The sequence below is a fragment of the Acipenser ruthenus genome, chromosome 12, assembly GCF_902713425.1.
Source record: "Acipenser ruthenus chromosome 12, fAciRut3.2 maternal haplotype, whole genome shotgun sequence".
NCBI lineage: Eukaryota > Metazoa > Chordata > Actinopteri > Acipenseriformes > Acipenseridae > Acipenser > Acipenser ruthenus.
The window spans coordinates 7,382,103-7,406,478 of record NC_081200.1 but is presented as its reverse complement, the minus strand read 5'-3'; the positions used below and the strand labels follow the sequence as shown (position 1 = coordinate 7,406,478).

Here is a 24,376-nt window from a genome sequence, read left to right as displayed (position 1 = left end):
CAATTTTGGAATGTCAAATTATTATTCAACCTGGCTCACCGCTGCAATCCCCAAACTAACTCGGGTGAGACGAAGACGAGCACTCGCGTCCTCCGAAACGAGTGCAGTCAGCCATCCGCTTTTTTTTTTTTTTTTTTTGCTCTGCAAAGCCCACCATGCAGCCATATCCAGAACTTACAGCGTCAGAGGACCACGCAGTTCTGAATTGCGTAAAGGCCGGCCTGCAGGCGTCCGGCCAGCCACAGGGGTTGCTGGTGTGCAGCGAGACAAGAATTCCCCAGCCGACCTAACCCCTACCCTGCACGGTCGGTGCTTGGCCAATTGTGCGCCACCCCCTGGGAACTCCCTTCCACGGTCGGCAGTGACATAGCCTGGATTCGAACCGGTGATCTCCAAGCTATAGGGCGCATCCGGGCAGAGTGCCTTTACCGGATGCGCCACTCGGGAGCCTCTAGACAGGAGTCTTAAGTAAACACAACTGATATAACCCATGAAAGCACAGATCTCGTAAACTCGATAATCTGTTTTACTAAAGCGAACAATATAAAGGGAATGTAAGGCTGAGGAAGTCAATACAGTGCACAGGAACACAAAGCAGACTGGGACACATCAATACAGAGCTTTATCTTTTAGCTCTTAGACACATAAAGAGGCAGTTGTTCAAAGTCAACAGAAACCGCCCTTGAAAAAAACCCTGAATAGTTCTCAAAAGTGATAATGGCAGGTTCATTTTCAGCTTGTCAGCTTTAGTCACTATAACAGCAGGTCAAGTACTGGTAGTGTCAAAAGCTGGCTCTTGAAGCCTTTAAATCATATAATATTTCATTTCTTTGCCGCAATGTGTATGTATTAATTAGGAATGAAATTCCACCCGACTATCAACTTTCCAATGGTTCTTGTTCTTTTATTAGCCTGCCCACAACCACTGGCTGCAGTTGCTTTATATCGAATGTGGAAAAAATCCACCTACTTAGATATGCATTTTTTGCACATGTCGTAAAGCTAGGAAATGCTAATGAGTTTTTCAGATGAGAGTCTGATTCTGGCTGCCCAGACCCTTTTTTTTGGACAATGTAAAGGGAAGCTGAATATACTGTGCACTTTGTCCTCACATACATTTGTCAAAAAAAAAAAAAAAGCAACTCATCAATTGTTAACTTCATAGTTCAGGCAGCAATTTGATTTCAGGGCAATTTTTATATCAGCTGGCTTCCAAAACTGCTCCATGGTCTTGCTTTTAAAACAGGTGTTTCTTGTCCAACTGTTACTAGGCCTGGGATAGCACATTACAACCTCTGTGGGCCCTTAGTCTGCCCTCCCAAGGAAGAACACATTTGTTTTATTGGTGAAATGTTACATCTCTTACTGGGATATCATTTTGATTTCCTGCTGGGGATTTACAAGGCGGTAATGAATCTTCATAAGGCTGTGGATGTCTTGGAGTAATAAGACCACTCTCAGCTTGGCTGCCAGCAAAACACATAATGGTTTAACTGTGCCAACCTACTATATGTCTTGCAGGCAACTTTCCAAAATGACACCTCAGTGACTCGCTGGAAATGCACATGTGGTTTTGCATTATAGTAAGGCCAGTTTCACTACATTCATCCTTTAGTTTTGACACACAGTTCAGATTTACGATGCACCACTGTGGATGGCAAGTGTGTAGTTTATATCCTGTATACACCAACTGATGGTGCTCAAAAAGAACACTTGTTCCAGACCCAAAATAAACTGAGGGCAATAGTCATTCCATGGCGAAGTAAGAGGCCCTCTTTTACAACAGAAGTTGTGTTTTTCATTATAAATTTTCTATTGAGGTCTGCCAAGGTTAGTCAGTTTCCCTTTCCCTCCTTCCTCCTTCCATGGCCCATTAGTTCTTACAACTGGTCTTGGTTGACCACTGACAGCTGTTGGTTGTGTATGGATTAAGTGTTTATAGATAACTTTCTTGAACAACGTATGTTAACTCTTTTATTAAAACTGTGGACTGTAGCATTTTTAGTTGGCAGTACAAATTTCAATTAGTAAAAATGTCACACATCTCTAGTTGGGGTCTTAATACTTTAATTCCAACTTTTAACTCAACTCCGCTGGCCGGGTCCCTTGAAATGCCTCCTAGTCAGAGCGGCCTTGACCACTTGCCTCACAGCTCACAGAGCCCTTGTGCAAGCTGTGATTTATGTTAGCTGCAGCACTTCTACAGCAGAGCTGGGACTCCCCGTCATAATGGAAATTAATTGGTCTCCCTGACAGGTGCAGAAAAGGACATATTGCATTCTCAGCAGCTCAGGCCTTGGCTATGCAGGCCTCACAGCCAGGAGGTAACCTGGTCGGCAAAGACCTGCAACTTAGCACTGCAAGAACTGTAAAAATCCCTGGTGGGTTTAAAGTTACTCAACCTTAACCCAAGGAATTATATTTTACTACAATGGACTCTAAAGATTTCTATAGCTATTTTAATAAATAGAAGCCACACATTATTATTATTTAATTGTTTTATTATTATCAATAATAATAATAATAATAATAATAATAATAATAATAATAATAATAATAATAATAATCTTTAAGTTTTATACTTCAGTAGTATTGTGTTAGCTAATTCTGTGCAGGTGCCAGCCTTGTATTGTTTTCAGTCCTAGATTATTTATGCACATACAGTGATTTTTTTGTAACCTTTTTTGTTTTTTTACAGGCAGACATGATTCTGGTTTTCAGAGTATATAATGCTCCCTCTCTAGTGTGGAGGTGGTATCTAGCTATCGGAGTATATAACGCCCCTCTCTAGTATGGAGGTGGTATCTAACAGTAAAAGGCTTCATATTACAAATTGTTCCTATTGGTTTCTCAAGGACCAATATGGCTACAAACATGTTTCTGAAGCTGATCAGGCTAAGCAGAACTCTTCATGGCAAGTCATTGTGGATATGCTGGGAATGACCCACTTTTTTCTCACCTTCTTAGGCTAAGACATGGATAAGGTGTAGAATAATAATTGGTGTTATGCATATTATTGATGATTCGCTGTTCTCCTCAAGACTGCGAGCCAGCTCATTGACACCTATACAGGTGTTAATGAAGCCTTGGAACGTGCAGATCTAGGGTAGATTTGGAGTTCTGACAGCTAAAAATGTGTTAATTTATTTCTTATTAGGTTTCATATGTTTATCCATCTTGATTTTGGCTCATAAATTGATGTTCTTAATTTTAAAAAAGGTAGTAGCAGTAATCTCTAACCCAGATATTGAGACGGCTTAGAAAATGGCTACAATTTTGGTAAATAACTCAATGGATGCAGATGACAGTATAACAAGGCCTTGTTTACTACAAAGATTAACGGGTTGTATATAATTCGAGAAGTGGGCAGCACTCTTGGCTGCTAGTTCTTATTTGCATAGCTCCAGAGTGCCAGCAGGGATCATGTTATAGAAAGCTATTCCTGAACTTAGAGTTGACCTCCACAGCACGGCAGTTTCGTGTTTTACAGTGGCGACAGAGAGTCTCCAGCGGAATGCCGTAGTACGTGAAGTAAACAGATTTAGGCTGTCCTCCAACATCGTTTTCTTGGCTGACAAGAGAGAACTGACAGTGGAACTGGGTTTTAAAGCACTCTCATACCCAGCAAGTAGCTCCAGCCCCAACTTCGCTTCACTCTGAGTCGCTTCCCAGGGGTTGCAAGGCGAATCTCAGTAAATAAAAACATCAGGCTAAAAAACTGAACAAGCACCTTGCACACTACACTGCCCAAACACTACTAATATTTCTTTATCCATGAACCTTTGCTTTAACCAAGAAATTTTAATAGTAAATCACATATTTTATGAAGCACTACCAAATAATGTTAAAATAGCCAATTTTTTTTACTATGATTTACTCTGCATTTTATGGTCGTTATGGGTTGCATTTTTCCTAACCCCTAATGGTTTTAGACACATATTTTAAACTGCAAGTAAAATCCATCTTTTGAAAACAAATTGCACTATTAATTTCTCCACTAAGCAAATAAACAGTAAATTATATGAGTAATGTTTTAACGGGAAGCGATCATCAGTGTCTTCAATATCAGTTTCCTTTGCTCGTACATTACTTTATAAACTCGTTCTTTAACTAGAACTCCTTCCTGATTAGAGAAGCATAATAGCTGTAAATGGGCCCATTCCCCCCTTTCATCAGTGAAGAAGCTGTCGATTAGAGCATGCTGAATCTTCTGATCTGTCAAGATGTTGCCGATTATGACACACCTATTACACCCACAGATGTCTTAGTGTTAGGTTTTAATTTACTCAGCAGCAGTGGCTCGGCTCAGGGGCCTCTCCAGAGCCAAAACCGAGAACAACAAAAAAAAAACACTATGATGGATAGCTGTCATTGCAGAGCTTCCTCCTTTGATGGATGCCATCTTAGCTTCATAAATAGCATATGTGGGTTAACTAACAGAAGTCAGGTTACAACCCCAATAAAACTATCAAAAAGCGCCTTACCAATAGGAAGAGAGAGAACAGCACAGCAATAAGAGAGTCATCATCAGGTTCAGTAACCGCATTGGGAATTTGCTATTATTGGCTTAAATAAACAGCAAAAATTAGACAAAATTTCTAATAAAGCTATTTCCCTTTCCCAGTATCCACGTCTGAGTAAAAGGGCCTTAACTGAACTAGGATTAGTGGTCGGCACCACACAGGTCTGCACCACATGAACAACATTTAAGCCACCAAATGGAAACCAAGGGCTAGAATCCTAAGCCACCCAACCCCTCTGTCAAAGTCCAGTGATCAAAGCCGATATCCGAGGCTTAGTCCATAAATAACTTGAGGAGCTTTTTCTATATTTCACAGGATGATTCAAAAGAGCCTTTAAAGTTAATCTAAATTGGAAGTAAAATATCTGACATAATACTCTGCAATACGGGTGCACCAACTACTAATCCCATAATACAGACCCAGCCATCTTGGAGAGCATACACTTTTCTATGGCTGAATACCAAAAGAATACAAATCTGGAAGTATTTACATAAATTAGCTTGTATTAGGTCACCATGACATAGTGTGCAAATTCCAAATCTTTCTTTTATACCAACTATAGTGTCATGTCGTTTCTAAAACTAAAATGAGCATATGAGCCGATGTGTTTCGATATGAATAAATATTCCTTATACAGTACTAAAACCTTGAATATATCCAAAACATCAAAGGGAAAATGGGAATTGGGTCGTTCATTCATTTTTGTGCTGCAATAATACATAGTGGTAATAATAACATCACAAAACACTGGTTAGCCACGATCTGATCGACTGCAAAATCATATCATTCCTCCCTTATCAAAGATTTCAAAGATTGGCTAACGACCTTCATAACTTCAATCTTTGAGCAAAATGGAGTCGTGTTTTCATATCACCATGACAACAAATATTTTTATTATTAGAAGTACGTTCCAAAACACAGATGTACTTACCTTGATGACTTCCGGCGTCTGCTGGATTGACAGAGTTGGTCCAGTGTCTCGGATAGCTGCAGGTATGGAGCTAGTTTGCAGATTCTGCTCAGACTTGCCAGTGTTTGCCACAGTTTCTTGGAGAAGACGCATTACTTCCCCTTCTCGGGATAACCTGCCCTTGCCTGTCCCGCTTTCAACAAGTTCCTGAGCAAAGTTTTCAATGCTCTCCAAAATACGCAACAAGAGAGCCCCATCCTCCTCCTCGTTTGTAGTGTAGCCATGCCTGCTTTTGTTCTTTTTGGACGAGAACGGGGTGAGTGTGTCCACTGGAGGTTGACTGCTTCCGGAGTCAAAGGACAAGTGCTGGTGCAGACCTGCCTGCTGGCTGCAGTTCTTGAGCTCAGCGCTTTTCCCATTAAGACATGGTTCTAGTTCAATTTTTTGGGAAAGACACTCTAAATCCATTAGCAATTTGTCAATGTCATCCTGGTCATTACTTTGACCGGGTTCCTGGAAAGCTTCTCGGTTCTTAAGAGACGCATATGGCTTGCTGGCTCCAGGCAGTGCAAATGGCTCCAAATTTGGTTTAAAGGTAGTCCCATTCCTGATGTTTCCTGACAGTTTAGCAGTACTGTCAGTAGTTTCCAGCAGAGCAATTGGCTTTTTAGGCAACTGTCTAACCTCCATGAACCCCTGGCTGAATTTACCTTCCCCTCGTAGCTCCTTGTCTAGCACTTTCCCTACGTCATGCTCTTCCTCTATATACAATGCTACCATGGATTCCTTACATATATTATCACTGCTACATGACAGCAATGAGTTTGTAGAGGAATAGCTGTCTGAACGGTTTATTGTTACAGCTTGAGGTAGGGCACCGGAACTACTAACGGCAGTCGAGTTCTTATGAACACTGTTGGGGGTAATTGTATTACATTGCAAGTTGGCAAAGCTTTGTACTGATTGCACATTATTAGCTGAGTCTTGAGGGATTTGTTGGGGTTCCAAAGGAGATGAGAGAGGTAGAGTTTTAATTAAAGGTGGGGAATGGACCACATCTTCATATCTTGGTGGCTGTTCATTACCAAATATGGGGGAAAAAGGAGTTTGCTGCAATCCATGCAAACTATTTACAAGCTCAGCTAAGTCACTGTGCTCTGATCGCCCATGTTCAAAATCAAAGGGCAGCTTCTTCAGGTAGCTTGAAAGCCTTGCCATCACACTCCTGTAGATCACCTCTGGGTTTGTGAATGAATCGTTGTTGTCTCCACCCATGGATTTATTCTTGATGCACTGCTTAATAATGTCAGTGCATTTCTTCAGGTCTTCCGAGCATTTGAGGAGGATGTCCAGACAAGCCTTGATGTCTTCCCCTGAAGCATTGCTGTCTGCCTTGGCCTTTTCCAGGATCTTTGCTATCAGATTCTCTTCGGTCAAGCTATTCAGGTACAGTATTGGAATATTGTTGATGTTTTGCTCCAGAGAACTACTGCGACTCAACTTGTGCTCTTCCATCATGGAGTTCTGTACAAAGCCAAATGGTGGGCAGTTCTCATCACTGCTGAAGTGCCCATAAATTATGTCAAGATCAGTGGACCTTCTGCTGAAGGAGTCTGGTCTCACTTTTCTCCCTTTCCTAAAAGTAACATGGCTGGTGGAGTACTTTATTTTCTCAAAAGAGAACTCCTTGATCTTTCCACTGGCTAGATTTATGGCATCACCCGTTATGTCCTTAAGGCTGGTGGAACTCTGAATAGTTAATCCCTTTTTGACCCTGGGAGCACCCTGCATGATCTGGTGATAATCCTCACCTGTAGCTCCAGGGACAGCAGTGCCATTTTCAACAGCTGAAAATGTATTGCCGTGGTCCTCAGTACTAAAAGGTCGGCCACCAGTTGCAGGCTCAGCTATAGTATCCAACAGCTCTGAGCAAGTGCTACAATGGGCCACAGTGCACTCAACACCGTGTTTAAGGACCTGACATGGTCCATTACAGTAATGTACAGTGTGCTGAAAGCGACGATCAATGACAACACTGTTATAACAATTAGTAGTGCTAACCACAATGCGGTACGTTGCTGCCATAGTATATGTCTGTCTTTGTCTCACGATCTTCATACAACAGTCTTTAAATAGGCATAAAAATGTTCTTTAGAAACGTGTAATCAAAATGTCATTTTAAAAGACTGTAAAGTTATAGGCCCCAAACTTCAGCTTTGTGCTTCGTAAAGAACATAAGATGTGACAAACCTCTTGAGGCCTGCAGTGGGATGTGCGGTCGAATTACAGCTGCTTGTCCTGTGTCAGCAGAAGCCAACCCACTCGGTTACATCTCATTCATTAGAGCATGTTCCATGCTTACTGAATAAATCACACTATCCACCATCAAGGAATTGCTACCCATTTCTTAAAACCGCGGTCTGAGGCCAAGAAATAGGCCTGTCCGTTAGCTCCTAAGACCATCACAGTTTCAAAAGCAGAAACCTGCTGGCATGCAGCAATATTTTTTTTTCTTTTCCAGGTCGACAGGAATCTCCTGCTGAGTGACAGATGTCTTAAATTTGTATTGCAGATGTCATAGAAAGCAAGAAAAATTCCCTTTTCAGGCCTGTTTAGATTGGCTTTGAAGACGAAGAGGCGTACCTGCAATAAAAAAAGAAAAAAAAGAAAAAAGCAGTTAAAACCTCTTTACTGAAATACTCTTGTCTCGCTGAAAGAGTCAGTTTAACACTTCTTATTGTGGAATTAACAAGATGGGAGATTTTAATTTTAAAGCTGTGCTTTGATATAAAAGAAAAAAAAAATGATGCATCATCCAAAGTGAATTTACTGAATCAATGCAAACATCGCCCTTAAGTAAATCACACTTAATCCAGACATTTGTAGCCTAAATAATTAAGTAACTAAAATTGGGGAGTCAGATCCATGATCCAATCAGAAGACATCTACGCTATGAAATTCTTATATTTACTGAAATAGCAGCTACAGTACAGCATTCGTCAGCTCTAAAGCGAAACAGACAATACTGCTAATACCACATTTAACGTGACTATTGAAACCGAGCTACCTCATCCCATGAACGGACATACAGTACAAATACTGGCCCTTGGAAATTGAAACCATCATGGACAGTCGTCCTGTGGCAAATAAAACCTGGCATGACTGGTAACACCTCCCTTTGAAGACGGCAAAGTCTGGGCCTATCCCATGACATCAATAAAGACACTTGTAACTATAAAGTCTATATTTTTTCATGATGAAAATCAATCTGCTAGCCCTGCAACTACTACTTATGAACTTGTCAGATTTACTGTATGCTTTAATTAGACTACTGGAAGCCAGCAGTGCTGCTGGCCCAGGAGTCAGTGAGCATGTGGAGTTACTAACTCTTCTAGTCGAGGGCTGTTTTCTGCCACTGAAGGCATTGCTGCTGGTCACAACTGTATTGGGAGGGAGAAGGAGGCGCTAGTCGGTAAAGTTAAAACAAAGCAATTCTAAAACTTAAAAAAAAAAAAAAAAAAAACAGACTTGACAACATTAGGAAAATTGTAATAATCCTTCACGTGGATATGTTCTGATGTAAGCAGTGTCCTGGTTTACTATTCTTTGCCACCAAAGGAAAAAGGAAAGCGGTATTCCCTTATAAAAGCACTGCATGTTGACTAGTCCCTGAGTTCCTTATTTTTGTAAATCTATTGTTAACACTAAACCATTTGCTTAGTGTATTTTGAATCTTTTAGCATAGTGATCGATGGGCTTGAAGTTAAATCTAGCTCGTAGTCAGGAATCTTGGTGTGGTCTTTGACCCTAGCCTTACTTTCGAGTCACATATCCGCAATGTCACCAAGGTGTCCTTTTTTCACCTTTTAACATTGCTCGTCTGCGCCCTATGCTGTCTGCGCCTGATGCAGAAAGGCTAGTTCATGCCTTTGTTTCTTCCCAGCTCGATTATTGCAACTCGTTGTTTGCAGGTGTCTCCAAGGCTGCTATCAGCAGGCTACAATATATTCAGAACTCCGCTGCTCGCATTTTAACTGGCACTAAACTGGGTGCCCATATTACACCTGTTTTTGCTTTTTTGCACTGGTTGCCGGTTGACAGCAGGATTGATTTTAAAATACTGTTGTTAACCTATAAGGCTCTGAACGGTTTAGCTCCATGTTACATTGCTGAATTGCTTACACGTTACACACCCGTACATAATCTACGTTCTTCATCCTCGGGTTTATTGGCAATACCCAAAACTAAGCTTCACTCCATGGGCAATAGGGCTTTTTGCCGCTATGCGCCCAAACTTTGGAACAACCTTCCTCAATCTATCAGGGATGCTAAGACCGTTGATGCTTTTAAAAAACAGTTAAAGACACACTTTTACGTTCAGGTATTTTAATCATGATTTGGTTTTGATTTGTGTCATTTCTTTTTATATTACGTATACTCTTAATATGCTGTATGTATAGATGGTTCTCTGTGTTTTTTTGTGTTTGTACAGTGCTTTGAGATGCATGCATTTAGGCACTTTATAATATAAAGATTATTATTATTTATTGAATTCTTTGTGTATGTATAGTAAAACAACAATATTTATTACTTCTTATTAAATCGGGAATGTAAGCGTAGAGATTCTAGAGGCAGTTTTAATTTCTAATTTGATGGTCTATTGGTGGCCGCTGATAAAGCAAAAGCATCTCTGATTAAGGACACGTCTACACATGCAGTACCTCATGCATAGGAAAATCTCCTTTGCCTCATTAGCTGCAGCCAATAAAGCTATGGAGTAATGAGTGTTATAATAGGACTGGATACACACTGTAGAATGAACTGTACAATGTGCATCACTGGTATAAAAAAAAGACTGTCCTTTTAACCTCCAGCTAGGTTATATTTCTTTACCATTTTAATATAATGTGACATTTTTATGCTTATTTTTTGCCACGTGTGCTCAACTGGGACCTGTACAAACTATACATGAGCAGAGCTACGTTTCCCTTGACATTTCTTTTTCTTAGTTAAATCACATTTTTTGTGAATAATGGATCTGTAATGCTCTAGATTTCTGTGTTTGATTAAAGAAAACTCTCATGGGATATAGTATACCAAGCAAACTTATACCCTCCAAAATATTATGTATCAAACAGCAATAGGTTGAGAGTCCCAAGCTCTATTATTTCCAGTATTCAGCACTGTTATGAATGGTAAGCTGCCTTGAAAAAGGCCACAAATCAGACCCTTTTTGTACAAATGTTAAAGAAACAAGCAACATAACAAGCTGTGATTAAATTCTGCATCAACTCAATTCAATTACATTACTACTATTCATCACTGTCTGTCTCTCAGCCAATCGAAACACATGAAGCACAGGAAAATAAACAATCAACTAACAAAAAATGTATTCCTAATAAATTTGCAAAACTGACCATATATCTTGGGCAAAATACCATTATCTGACTCTCACATGCTGTGCTGTCCAATTGCCAGTGAGAAGACAGGAAATATCAACATGGTATTAAAACAATGACTAACCTTGGCATTCCCAATCAAAGGAAGACCAGTGGAATGTCTTCAGCCTAGAAGACCCCCTGCCTACAGCACTGCCCACTGAGGCTTTGGAAGATTAATGGAGACCTTCCTAGCCTAGGAGTGTTCAATCAACTGTATATCTGAGGTAGATTAGTGTCGGGAGAGTGAAATCCCTTCTTCATCTCACTCAGATAAAAAAAGATCTCATGACTATGCTCCTCTTATTACAGATTGAGCACATCCGTTCAGAAACCTCTCTTGTGAACATAGCTGCTTGATTAACATGCATGAATAATCAACCATCCCGAACAGTGTCTCTCATGCCCAACTGTTAGCACTTTCCCCATGTCTAAACACATCGCAATTGGTGTTTTGAGAAATTAAAGTGGTTTAGTGGCTGCCTGCTCAGCCAGATTGAATTCCGTAGCTGTATTTAACACTGCTATAGTAATACAGCATGTTGTACAACATAATTGATGTTTAAGACATGCTGGCTTGAGGACTGTATTTATTCTGTACATTAAAAGGGTACTGCGTAATGCTGTGTCACCGATCTGTAACTGCCATCTACAAATAACTTGGGGAATCAGACGTCTTTAAATAAATGCAATAAATTATGAAGCAGTAGGCAATGAATCACAATTCCAAAGCAGCGAGATAAATAAAAAATAAATTCAGGGTCTGACTTCACTAGTCTTGCATGCCTTTCATCTTAGGAGACCTGGGTTCAAATCTGGCTAATGTACCAAAGTCAAATGTGTTTGACAGTCTCTACTTTGCCACACTATTAAGGAAGAATAAGCAGTTAAATGACTGAATGGCAGGTTGGGTTCAGGTTGGGCTGCACTCGTTCCTGTGTCGTTGCCCCTCACCTTTCATAGTAATGAGTATCAAACAGAGTGGTCTCATCTAAATCCTGCTGGGAAAGAAACTCAAGACATTAAAACTAAAAAACTGCCTTTAGCACAAAGCCAGTGATTTTTCACAGAAAGACACACCCACAGGATACAAGAAATCAAATCTGGAGGCTGAGGATGACACCCAAATACTTCTGATGATTGATCAGATAAATATGGAAGACATATTCATTGTGCTTTTGTAGTCCTTCACGATAGTCTTTGAAGAGCTTATTCCCAGTTATATCTTTTTTTTTGTTTGTTTGTTTTAATAAAACAACCACAGTAACAAGGGTTAAGTATTAAAACATTTCATTTATAAAAATAAAAAGCAACCTGGAAAAAACATACTGCATTTCAGTTTTACAGGGACTCTAGAAAATGGCTGACAAAGCATTCTTTAAAAAAGTTTTATTAAAGTTGGGTCAACCACGGCAGCATTTGATACCCTTCCTGTAAACTAATAGTAAGTGCCTTGTTTTTAAAGAACAGCTGTGGTTTCAAATATGTTTTACCAATCTTAAAATGCTCCCTCACCCACAGAATAATGTTTACGTTTACTATTTTTCACATAGTTTGTGGTTTGGTCACAGTTGGCTTGGCAACCGTGACAGCTTACAAATAGACTATTTCTTTAACAGTAAATTTGAGCAAGAGAGAGAGAGAGAGAGAGAGAGAGAGAGAGAGAGAGAGAGAGAGAGAGAGAGAGAGAGAGAGAGAGAGAGAGAGGGGGGGGGTTAACTTCCAAGACTGAGGCAAATTGTAAGAAAGATATTTATATTATATGGCGAGACAACCACGCTGACTCACAGTTCTGTTTTGTAAATCACAGTTAGATAGATCAGAACCAAGATTAACAGCATTGGAATGTGATGACTGTCAAGCGCCACATTTGAAAAACCCCTCCTCATCCGTTTTATTGGACTTACCATACTTCTATAATAAAAAATACGACATGGAACATACAGAAACACTGTGCATTTAATCATCTTTGTAGAGGATGTTCGCCAGCCATGCACTGGCAGTGATGATGCATGCAATGTTTAATGACAGAGTGTGCCAAGCTTAATGGGGATATGAAGCTGAAAAGCACTCTACAGAACGGGTCATAACGTTCCCTCCTGAAACTCTATAAATCAATGGATCAAAAAGTGAAGATGCCTCTAGACTGCCTCTCCAAATTCAACAACAGATCAAGAGCCAGCTGTAGTCAGAACTTTATTAATTGTAATTGTACTTTATTATGTAATTGTACACACATTATTACCTGGTGTTTACCTATAGGATTTCTCATTGATATGAGAACATCTCGTCTTCATAAGTGTTCGGGAGGATATAGGGAAGCTTACACATCTAATTCCATTAAGGTACAAACAATGTATGTATATGAAAATCTGGTTTGGAGGAACGGGCAACATTTCTTTCACCTCACCCATTAAAAAAAAAGTGGATGTAACACATGTAATTTCTCTAGTTTTGATACGATCTAAAGATCTTTCCCCTACTTCATTAGTGCAAGATTTCCAAGTATGATATTTGAGCCCTAACTGGACCTCACGTTTAGCCTTGAGGCTAGACTACACACAAACACCCACACAACTCTCCTGAGCCATATAAGAAAGATGTAATAAGCCTGTCAAGGAGATTGCATTTTATCCCCACATCTGTGGCTTGTAACACTCAGATATGTGTCTTTTACCGAATCAGCAAAGTTCTCAGAGTAATCCTTGGTTTTCCTGAGATTTGCAGTTTGGTTTTCATTATTAATGAAAAGTGAAATTGCAGTTCCATAATGTGCTTTTTATTACATTTTTCGTTAAAATGCCTCATTTGTTACTAAACAACCACAGGTTTGCAAGGTCCACATTTTCTGTTTATTTGTTTGGGTTTCGGTGGTCGCAGTTTATAAAGTGCACATTTTGCATTACAACTGCTTCACAGCTGGGTCCAATATACTACTTTGTTTTAAATCTGTTGTGTGTATTCCTCTAAGACAGATCTGTTTAATTTGTAACCATATGACAGCTAGTGTATGTTTATATAACTCAATAAAAGAGGGTGGAGAGGGCATTAAAATATGAAACCCCTTTTGTTTAGCACCCTGTCCTGTCTTATCATTGCAAAAGGCCTGCCACGTAAGCCTCCTACTGTTTTATTTATTTTTGTTCCGTTATTACATTAAAAGCCTTCACAGAATAAGGATCTTGGCTTAGTGCTACAACAATAACTTCATAAAAGTTGGATTTTAGCATCGTTGAATATGGCATGTTGGGAACTGTTAAATATAGTTGAAGGGCTGTACAAAGCTCAGCTTCCTAATACAATTGATAAAACACACATAAGATTGTTTAGTGTAAAATCGCATTCGAATTCAAAGTTTAAGCCAAGAGTATATTGAATTGGAATTTATGGACATTTTTTTGGAATCTATATTATAATAAATAAAAAAGGAAAACACACGTATTGTGGACAAGTAACACAAATAAAATGAATGAACTGAAATGCATTTTTTATTTTTTAAATCCTGCGAAAATCAGGTTGATAATAAAAAATAAAGTACCTAGTAATACCTACTGAAATAGGCATGTTAATAGGAATGACTACATTAGCTTTTTAGTTGGTTCTAATTCAAACATTATTTTCCAATGATACACACTCCAAGAGGAATGCGTTTTCTCCATTAGCTTACACTATTCTATAAGTATGGCCTCTTCCAGGATATCTGAGCTTCCACAAAGAGAACTAAAGTTTTTTTGTACTCCACATCAGTGGCTGATTAGTCATATTGTGGTAGCTGCTGCTGTGGTACACTTGTGGTACTTTTAATCATATGAACTAATTGTTTTTGAAAGCCCAATCACACTGATTTATGTCTCATGTGACATCTGGACTGGGCAAGAGACATCAATCTGCACTGTGCCCTGCCCGAGACTAAATCTCATGGCTAAATTTTTCTTCCTGACTTATAGACCAATGAAAAGCACACCTCTCCTGGCCTGAGTAATGTAATGCAGCAAACTGATTCTCACTGGGTCAGCCTTCCAGCCAAAGAGAATTCAAACATTTTGTAAATATCAAAGCAGGGACATATTGCCGTATTCTTCAATTCATGGTCCAGATCCAAAGTCAGGCAGTCTACATGTGAGATGCACAAAGCTTTTAATACTACTTCTCAGCCTACATGAAAAATCTTCTTTCTCATTCTTAACTTTAATTGCCTGATCATTTAGAGTGCTTGTGATAAAGCATTCACACACCCACTTAGATACTGGCACAATTCATATTGAAATTTGAAATGCAGGTTAATTAAATAAAGATAAGCAGTGAACCAGCACTGGTGTTTTTACAACCACACAGGCTTCAAAATAATCTCTGAATGCTTTTAGTTTAATCAAACGTGGCATCAGGTGATTTATGGTTTGTTTGGTTTTTTTAAAATTATTATTTCACTTAAAGTACACAGAATGTTCTGCTGTGGTTTTTTTGTAAAGCAAATCTCCCCTGACAAGCATCATCTTGAAATCTCTCCCGCTATGCATAATGTTGTCTTATTTTAATGTACCATACTGTACAGCACCATTCCACCCTGATTTCAAATGTAATGGTTGTATTGGTCCTGTTGGATATATCTTCCTAACTATTTGCATACCAAATGTTCCCCTGCCACCAATCACACAGATCACCACCCTACTGACTTGCTAGCAGTAGAATAAGGAGTTAACTTACTTCTCATCAATGGCAGACCCCCTCACCTGCTCTTGGCCTTCCTCCAAAACTTTAAACCTCAAATGATTTAGATAGACCATAATGTGCAGCAACAGAAACAAACCCTGGAAGTGCTAAAGCTGGGGTTTCTCTAGAAAACAGATGTGTGAAATCACTTATTTTTTTATTGTTTTGTTTCGTTTTTTGTTGCAGGGCCTCTCCCAGGATTTGGAGGAGTCACCAATTACTACAAACTAAAGCCAGTGACCTTGAAAAGAAAGAAACTCCAATGCATCCCACTTCACAGACAAATTGGTTCAAGACCTCACATGTTGCTGGGGATGCACAACGGAAGCACAGGCTGTGGCATTCGTCTAAGAACAAATACTTTGCAAAGTGATTAAGAACTTTAGACTCTTTAGGGCACTAGACTTCGAGACTCAGTTTGTGCAAAATCTGATCATTTACTACATTAAAAGCTACTGTATTTACAGTACAAGGCAATTAAGAAGACTCTCTGTCATTACATTATAATAGTGTGTAATATATACATTTGTGTGTGTGTGTGTGTGTGTGTGTGTGTGTGTGTGTGTGTGTGTGTTTAGTTACAATTCAAACAGGAAGTAGTCAAGAACCCTGTAAAACCTCAATTAAAACAACAGCTGGACAACGATTAAAGGACTGGGTGGGTACTTATTATCAACTGCAGTACATTAGCCTAGGCAGCCTTTTGGAATAGCACCCAAACTAACATGTTATTAAACCATTTAGAAAGTTTAAGATTTAATAGAAGAAGTTTTCATCAAAAGCTTATGCATCCAGGGTTAAACTTCTAAAACACATTAATGTTAAAGCTTACCTCAATCTGGGGAGGTGGGGAGTGAAAACAGTACAGGGGTATTGAGCAGAAGCAGGCCTAGAAGGGTGTGCCTGAGTGTGTGAGTGTGTAAGAGTGAGTTTTATCCTAGTCAGTGGACACATCACATTTAAAATGATATATATAATACCATGATGTCACTTTAAGGACTTTTTATTTCTGCCAATACAGACAGAGCGACACACACAGCTAGTGAAGCTTGAAAGAAAGTCTGTTCCAACCTGACAGAAAGTGGACCCAGTCTGGCTGGAAATCTTTACGGCTGTCCATGACTCGTCTAGGCCGGCGTCGGGACCCCTGATGGACAGGGACAGCAGCTATGGCAACGGGTAGGACTCCGATGACACATCCACTTGATTGAAACATCAGGGCCGGGCTGGAATGTAGCGACTGCTGACTCATAGGGCTCAGTCACGGCTCTTCCAGACAGGGTTAATGGAGCACCCACCAAAATGGCCAGGTGCTTGGCATACAGGCCTCTATGATTGACTCAGCATCCATGGGGGTCTAATGTGGTGTTTGGGGGATTTCATTGTCCTATTTGATAACCCTTATAAAAGTTTACCACAGTAAATTTGCATGGGCATTTTGCAGTTTTCCCATGCTTAACATGGTTTGCCATGTTGTTTAATATGCTTTATCATATCTTTCTGGGCTTTACCATGCTTTCACTGTGCTTTATTACACTGTACTATGCTTTTACAGGGTTCTGCCCAGGAATTCTGTACAGCCGGGCGGCAGAACATTATAGACGGGAGTACATGTAACGGAAAAATTAACTTGCCTTACCTTAAATATATAATACGACAAAGAATTTGAATAATGTGTTGTCTTTCGTTGACTATTTCTGACTATGTTCTACATTCTTTTTCATTACTATTTATTATGGTAAATTACCGTGCTTATTTAGGCACTCTACGATTTGACTGGGGAAAGATAACGTAGGGTTATTGGAGTTCACAAAAAATAAAAAGCGCTAACCTTTCCTTTTTAGCATAGTTCTTGAGCTTATTGCTTCATTTAAATTGTTTTCTTTTTGTTAAGTTTTCAGGGCATTTTGTTAATGCATGTCCATTTTTTGTTTTTCGCTGTTCTACATTTTTTCAATGCAACGTTCATTTTAACCATTTTTTTTTTTACACAACAGTACTCACACACGTTTGGTCACCATCATAACTTTGCATGAAACTGGAGTGTAATAATCCAGCACCTCTGCACTTATGCATTTGTATGTCAGCTGACAAGTGTTCAGCTAATATCCCATCATGCCGTTCTGGGGAGAACCATGTTTTATTATGGGAAACCTATAAGAGAATCCTTTTAATATTTTTTTTTATCGTTGAGAGATGAAATGGTAGCCATACCAGTCCAGAGATGATAGACAAAGAGGAGGAGGGGTAATACATTTTACTGGGCTAACTAAACAATATTGTTTAGTTAGTCCAATAAAAAGTATCACCTCTCATTCTCTTTGTCTAATATTCTTTTATGCAATACCGCTTTCCAAAATTCCTTTAAAATCATAAAAGCAACAATGTACACTTGATCTTTCATGCCCCATATTGTCTTGGATTTCTCAAATTTGATATCATATATAAGTAAGCAGATTAGTGGCTGGTAACGGTATTTTTCCACACATTTATTAAGTGGCCCATGACTGAGATGCCATCTGGTAACTCCATAGCTAGAAATAATGATGGGAAGAGGAAGCAACGCCATGCTTTCCTCTAAAGGCATCACCAGCTGGAAACCTATTCAAATACAGCATTCAATGTTGCAGAGCACTCCTACATTCAAACAGTAAAAGAAACAAATGGTGTTAGAAAGTTTACACAGAAGTCATTAACCATCTGCCAATACATCTTCCAAAGCAAAATCACTGGCTTCTCACTTACAAGTGAAAATAAACAATATATATTTTTTTCTTCATAAAAGTAAGTGCAGTAATATTTAGGCTACTGAGTAAACGTATCACGTGAAATAACCTTTTCTAATTTCAAGGCCACATTTAAAATACAAGCTCCCTGCAATTGATAGAAATATGGTACGCAAGCCATTTTTTCATTTGATGAAGCTTAAATGTAACATTAAGTAACAGACCAAAAAAAAAAGTTTTTAAGTAGTGCAGTTATTTGGTTAACCTGGAATCAATTAGCGTAGCTCCCTGACTGTGACAGATGTTTGTACGCTTTAGTCAAAGCTGTACTATTCACCAGAAAGTCACGGAGACTGGCCTTTGAACTCACATTTAGGGAAGCTAGTGGAAACTCTTCAATGAGGGGTGCATTGATCTGGCTCACATCTTACCAGGCCCTGGTGGCCCACTAAAGTATCTTTGCTGAACCGGAATTTTACAGTACAGGGAATTACAATAAATTACAGACCAGTTTGATTAATAAGTCATAATGGCCAACACAGGAGGTCTAGTCTGCAGTTAATGACCGGCCAAAAAAAAATCTGTACTGCAGCATAGTGACTTTGTAGTTGTATTTCTGCATTACACGCAAGAGCATCTGTCAAAAAACACCATTACATTGTTGCAAAAACTATGATGCTATTTAAATAGAATGACCAGTGGGAATGCCAGGAACTAATTTGAGAACCTTGAGTCACAGGGTTATATAATGTGTAAGCTATGGCAGCGCTCCTCTCCGGTAAGCAGAAGCCCATACTGACGCATCTAAAGTATTGAGGAAAACCATTATAAATGACCTGTGTCAGTGTGTGCATAGTTTTCACACTCAACAATTGCACACTGTAGTAGATCAGCCACTCACAAGATCAGCCTCCAGCAGGGCTCTCACTCAAACAACATTGGGAAGCTTCTGGCAAATGTAGTGACAGCTGGCACATTTCTCCATATTGAGAACATTTTAATAACAATTATAATGGTATTGCCCAAAATCAGTCATCATTGCATAGGCTGTGATTTGCATGTAAACCGATCCAATCCATTTACAGTATATTTCTTCCATAACCTTTAACACAATCAGAAGATATACCAGAGTACTAAAGGATTAACATTTTGACAATAAGTATGTCAATGTCCATTTGTACTTTCCTACCATAAGAGAGGATAACCTTCAGACAACCCCGTACCCAGCAAACTATTAAGAGGTTAATCATGTCCTGATGGATACGGGGGTTCCAGGTTATGGCTGGCTCAGCCTAAGCAAAAAGTAATATACTGCTAAGCCTGCCCTTTAGGTTGATAAATCCTACTTTGATAGATTTTTTTTTTTTTTTTTACTTGGATCAGATTCAGCAGCTCATTCCTATTAAAAAAAAAACACATCCTGTCAGAGGGGATCTGGGAGCTGCCAGCAACATAAGATAATTGGGATTTTAAGGACCATTACTGCTGAGAAGTATGGGTACCGCCGAATACACTGTTACTTGAAAATGCTGAGACATACAGTTATAGACTGTACTGAACCACCCAGCAACTCTTTCAACTTTATAACACAACATGCTGTACTCTTTGTGCTTTTCCTCTTATCAGATTGCCAGTGTTCTCTATTTGGTTGGCATCTGGGGCTGATCAGGCTGATATAGTTGCTCCTACAGCAGTTTGTACAGATTTCTGGGTAGAAATTGTGTGGTTTAATACAGGCATCCACTATTAGAACTTGTGTAAAAGTATATATATACATATCACACAGCTTTGCAAGCTTGCCTTTAAATCTAATTACATGCCACATTAAACACCTAAAGCAAAAACTGTGTCAGAATGTACCAGACATAAATGAAATATCCATCTCAAGGCCAATGCATTCTGGTCATGGCACCTCTGCATCTGCAAATTGCAAAAAACAAAACAGATGAGGCCCGACAACCAGTTAGCTAACTTGCTTAAACAGGAGAGTAATCCATCAGATATGGAGATACAAATGAAGAATCAGATCTTTTTTCTTCTCATTTCATTTCTTTCGACTTTCCCAAAAGCTGGCTCTGCTGATGTACACTATTAAAAACACAGAGAACAGAGGCTGAATGTCACTTCATAAATTCTGCTTTAAATAAACCCCTCCAAGTAAATAAGCCAGGGAAGGCGGACACACAATCTACAATGACGTTCTCAGACATACAGTATCTGGTATCTTCGTTCTAAGTTCTCCAAGTGGGCTTAAGTAAAAATGAAAGTTAAGGAATAACAATTCTAAAGACTATCTAACCAAAGTTCCTTCTGGCTTGTGGCCAGTGCAGCACTGTGGTGCCACATTGTAGGCCCTTTTCTCTTTCCATTTAGTACAGCAGTGAGGCGCCATTAATAGTTTGAGATGGTGGTCTAAAAAAAAGCAACTGCCACAAAATCAATGGAAGGCCAACAGTTACCAATCCGGAGCTCTGCCAGCCAAGCCCTTAGGTCAACTGGTTTCCTGTTGGTCCCTGACAATTTTGCTTTCCATGACTAGTAAACATGCAGCTGTTCAAAATGATGTTGTTAATCTTGGTTGGTATTATATAAGATTATTCTGTGCCTCACAATGGGTTTGCATTGCCCTATAGCTATAAATTCACACCCTCGTGACTACAAGCAATGACTTAAAAATAAATCTGGTTATTGCATCAAATATACTGCAGAAGAGCTGAGCCAATACTGGGGTTTGATGTGGTAATGCAGGCAGTGCTTTCAACTTGATCACACCCCCATGGAAGAGAAGCAGGTGAGTCTGAATGTGGTATCGTGTCAATGCCATTGTAGAAGTGTTGAAAGATCTGGCATTCTTGTTCAAGGATATATCCTGGTTAACTACTGGAATAAAGACTACTGGAATGTATTGTATCTTGCATTGACGCAAATCCAAATGACAGAACGGCTGCAGGAACCGCATTGCTTTAGCTGCTTACACATACTTTCTTTTGCATACAGCCCTTTGCGGGCTCTTTGGTTATTCAGTAATCCCTATTGGTAGATAAACCACAGTACTCCATGAATGTTGATGAAGTATCCTCTATTTACCTCTACCCATATCTTTTACTTTAGGAGATGTGCTGAATATTTTTTAGCATGGATAGGATTATGTCAATATGTACTGAATTGTCAAAAATAATATAAGTCATTTTAACATGCTGTAATTGTGTGGGCTGTCATACAGAAGAGCATCCCAAAAATAAAAAAAAGCCAGGATAGTCTCTTAGAAATCCATACAGGTGTCTGTACATGCATCTCATTAGTAACTTTGATGATATATTAAATCAATGAATGCCTTTGCCACTTGTCTTGGCTCTTACTATTAGGCTCCCCAGAATGGTACTGCATTTGAAGTCTTACCTGTTCAATACTGTTATACCTTGTATCTACTGAAAAGGTGCCTCATTGTTAACCATTACCTTTAAGTGACTTTGCATATGCAGCTGAAGTGGTCATGAGAACAAGGTTTATTGTATTTGCCAATAAAGAACATAATAACAATGAATAACAACAGGCTAATTACTCTAAACAGATTAGGAGGCAAAAGCAAAACAAGGTAATACAATGTTATGCACATTCAGCCAACCAGAAGTCTCTGCTGATGTTGTGCACGCTCGGTTACACTTTAAGGATAATGGCACACATGACCTACGCTTAACCCTATTATTTTAAAAATGTCATGGTTATTTTTTTGCGATTAGCACAGATAAGCACATTCTGAAAAAGGGTGTAGCTATGGGTAGAAAAAAAGTTTAGGAGGGAACATTTAGACTTTTGTATTTTTATTTTTTTACTCTGCTCACATTTTCCTAAAAAACAAACAAACTGTCTAACAGCAAAATGATTAGTTTTGATGTGATGATGTACATAAAGAGGCACTGCACCCTAACATCTGAATAAAATCTATATCTATTCAGAATTTAAAATAAGCTCACAATGTATTTGAAACGAGACTTAAACTAAAAAGAAATAACAAGTACCTGTTTTTGTGTCTTAATGAGGAGAAACATAATATTTTAAAAAGTACCAAAATAAGAGAGTGTTGAACCCAACATCCCAAAAAATAAAAGGCTCAGAGCCAAGAATTAACATTATATTCTTAGAGCAATAAAGTGGGGGGAAAACAAGAACAAATTACTCATTTATTTTCTTTTCCGACACTTCTCTTTTAACAGCTTGACCTTATAAGGCTTACACAAACAACTGTGCTCCCCAAACTCCGCAGATAAAGTCAGTTGTTGTATGGCCAGCAAGCCTCATTAGGCTGGAGGGTCTGGCCTGCAACTTTTCTTAAAGGTGTGCAATAATTACTCAAGACAGCCCGCTGTTCTTTCAGCTTTAATCTTTTTATTACAGTTTGTCTTGACCGTGAGCTCAATCACACGTGTATTATACTGCCGCCTTCTAGCAGTTGACTGTGGTATAATGCTAGCATTATATTACTTGCTGTTGGCCAGTACGTAAGCCAGCACAACTGAGTGCTGTAGGTATTTACCCGAATTTCTGAAATCTTTCATGAAAACATCATTCTGTTTTCATAATGGCACTCCACTGTCTATACCCAGGAGTTAAGCACAATCATCGGAAAGCACAGTAATATTACAGTAGTTATTAAATCCACAAGCCTTTCATGGAGTGCACTTCATCAGAACATTATTGTCCTGATTCTACTATAAATTGGGGGAAAAAACACCACACAATTGTATTGTTTAGTTTTTAGAGGCGCAAAGTACTCTGGTAGTGAGCACACCAAGTAATCTCTACTGCTCAGCCACCAAGAGCCCTATTGGGATAAAGGGACCAGCTCAAAGATACGTAGCTCCAAGCTGATGCTATAATATGTGCTGTCCTGGTAAACCAACTGTAAACAAGAGTCTGAATTAAATCTCTTTTTCAAGCATGACTCCTCATGTGAAAAATCTACAAATATATAACTTCCAATTGTACTTTAGAAAGGAAACATTATATGAAAACCATAGGATTTTTGGCTGTACATTAATATAGCATTTCATAAGCCACACCTCTATTAAAATTGTTCCAACTGACATAAATGGAATTTACCATAAGCATTGGTTTACTCAAAACAGTCAACTGTACTTAAAAAAAAAAAAAAAAAAACTAAAAAAAAAAAAACAAAACTTTTTTTTTGTCAATCTCACTGTGTCTCGCTGGTCCCATTGCTGCATTAGCAAATGGTCCAACCGCTGAGAGAATGATCATGTGGATTTAAGATTATGATTGAAGATCACAGAGCGTACCGGCGTACCATGTAAAACAAGATTGCTCCCTGCTGCTCTCTCCACCCGACCTCTGGAGCGTTTACTGCAGCTTTACCAGCAAAGGAATTTTAAATGATTGTGGAACTAGTGTTGATCAATTACCCACCTCTATTGCGACCAGCTATTTCGACTCCTCTCTGTCAGTCCCACTCATTCTAAAGATCTCCCTCCCCTCCCCGGTATAGAGGGATTACACTTTCATCGGTTTTCATATTCCAATGTCATTTACCAGCACAGGGGGTCGGCAGTTAAACTGCACTAGGGTTATACAATGAGCACAAAATGGTAGCTTTTCAGGCATTGAATACTGGAAACATGTTGTTTTTAAATCTATTGGCAAGGTCAGTTTCCTTTGTGGGCCTGGCCAGGAGGAAATCAAGGTTCACAATTTAGAAAAGAGTAAGGACCAAACCTTAACATCTGGAGAGAAAGCACATCCGAAAAAGAAAGAATGAAAAAAAAAATCTATAAGAAAACTAGATGTCGCTTCTTCACTGTACAATTCATTTAGTTAATCTCTATGGTGATCTTCAAGGAACAAGGACATTATGAAGAAAGGCAGCAACAGCTAAACATCTCACATCATATCAAAAACACCACGGATGGTACAGCAAGTCCACTGTACCATCCGATTCTCTCAGGTTTTTCAACTGGACGTAACGAGACGGTTTATTTAGTGAAGCATGAAAGCAAGCGACATCAGGTTGTGCCCCTTTGCAATAACTACTTTATTTTTATTCCTTCCGAGTAA

The 24,376-nt window shown here is 39.1% G+C and overlaps 1 protein-coding gene across 1 annotated transcript in view; it reads right to left on the bottom strand.

The window, feature by feature from the left end:
* The window catches only part of ppp2r3a (protein phosphatase 2, regulatory subunit B'', alpha), an 85,667-nt gene that overhangs the window by 25,180 nt on the left and 36,111 nt on the right, over window positions 1–24,376 (bottom strand). The window contains exon 3 of the mRNA XM_034029400.3: window positions 5,455–8,076. Within this exon, the coding sequence (XP_033885291.3) occupies window positions 5,455–7,551 (2,097 nt within the window). The 5' untranslated portion in view covers window positions 7,552–8,076. The remainder of the gene's footprint in view (window positions 1–5,454; window positions 8,077–24,376) is intronic.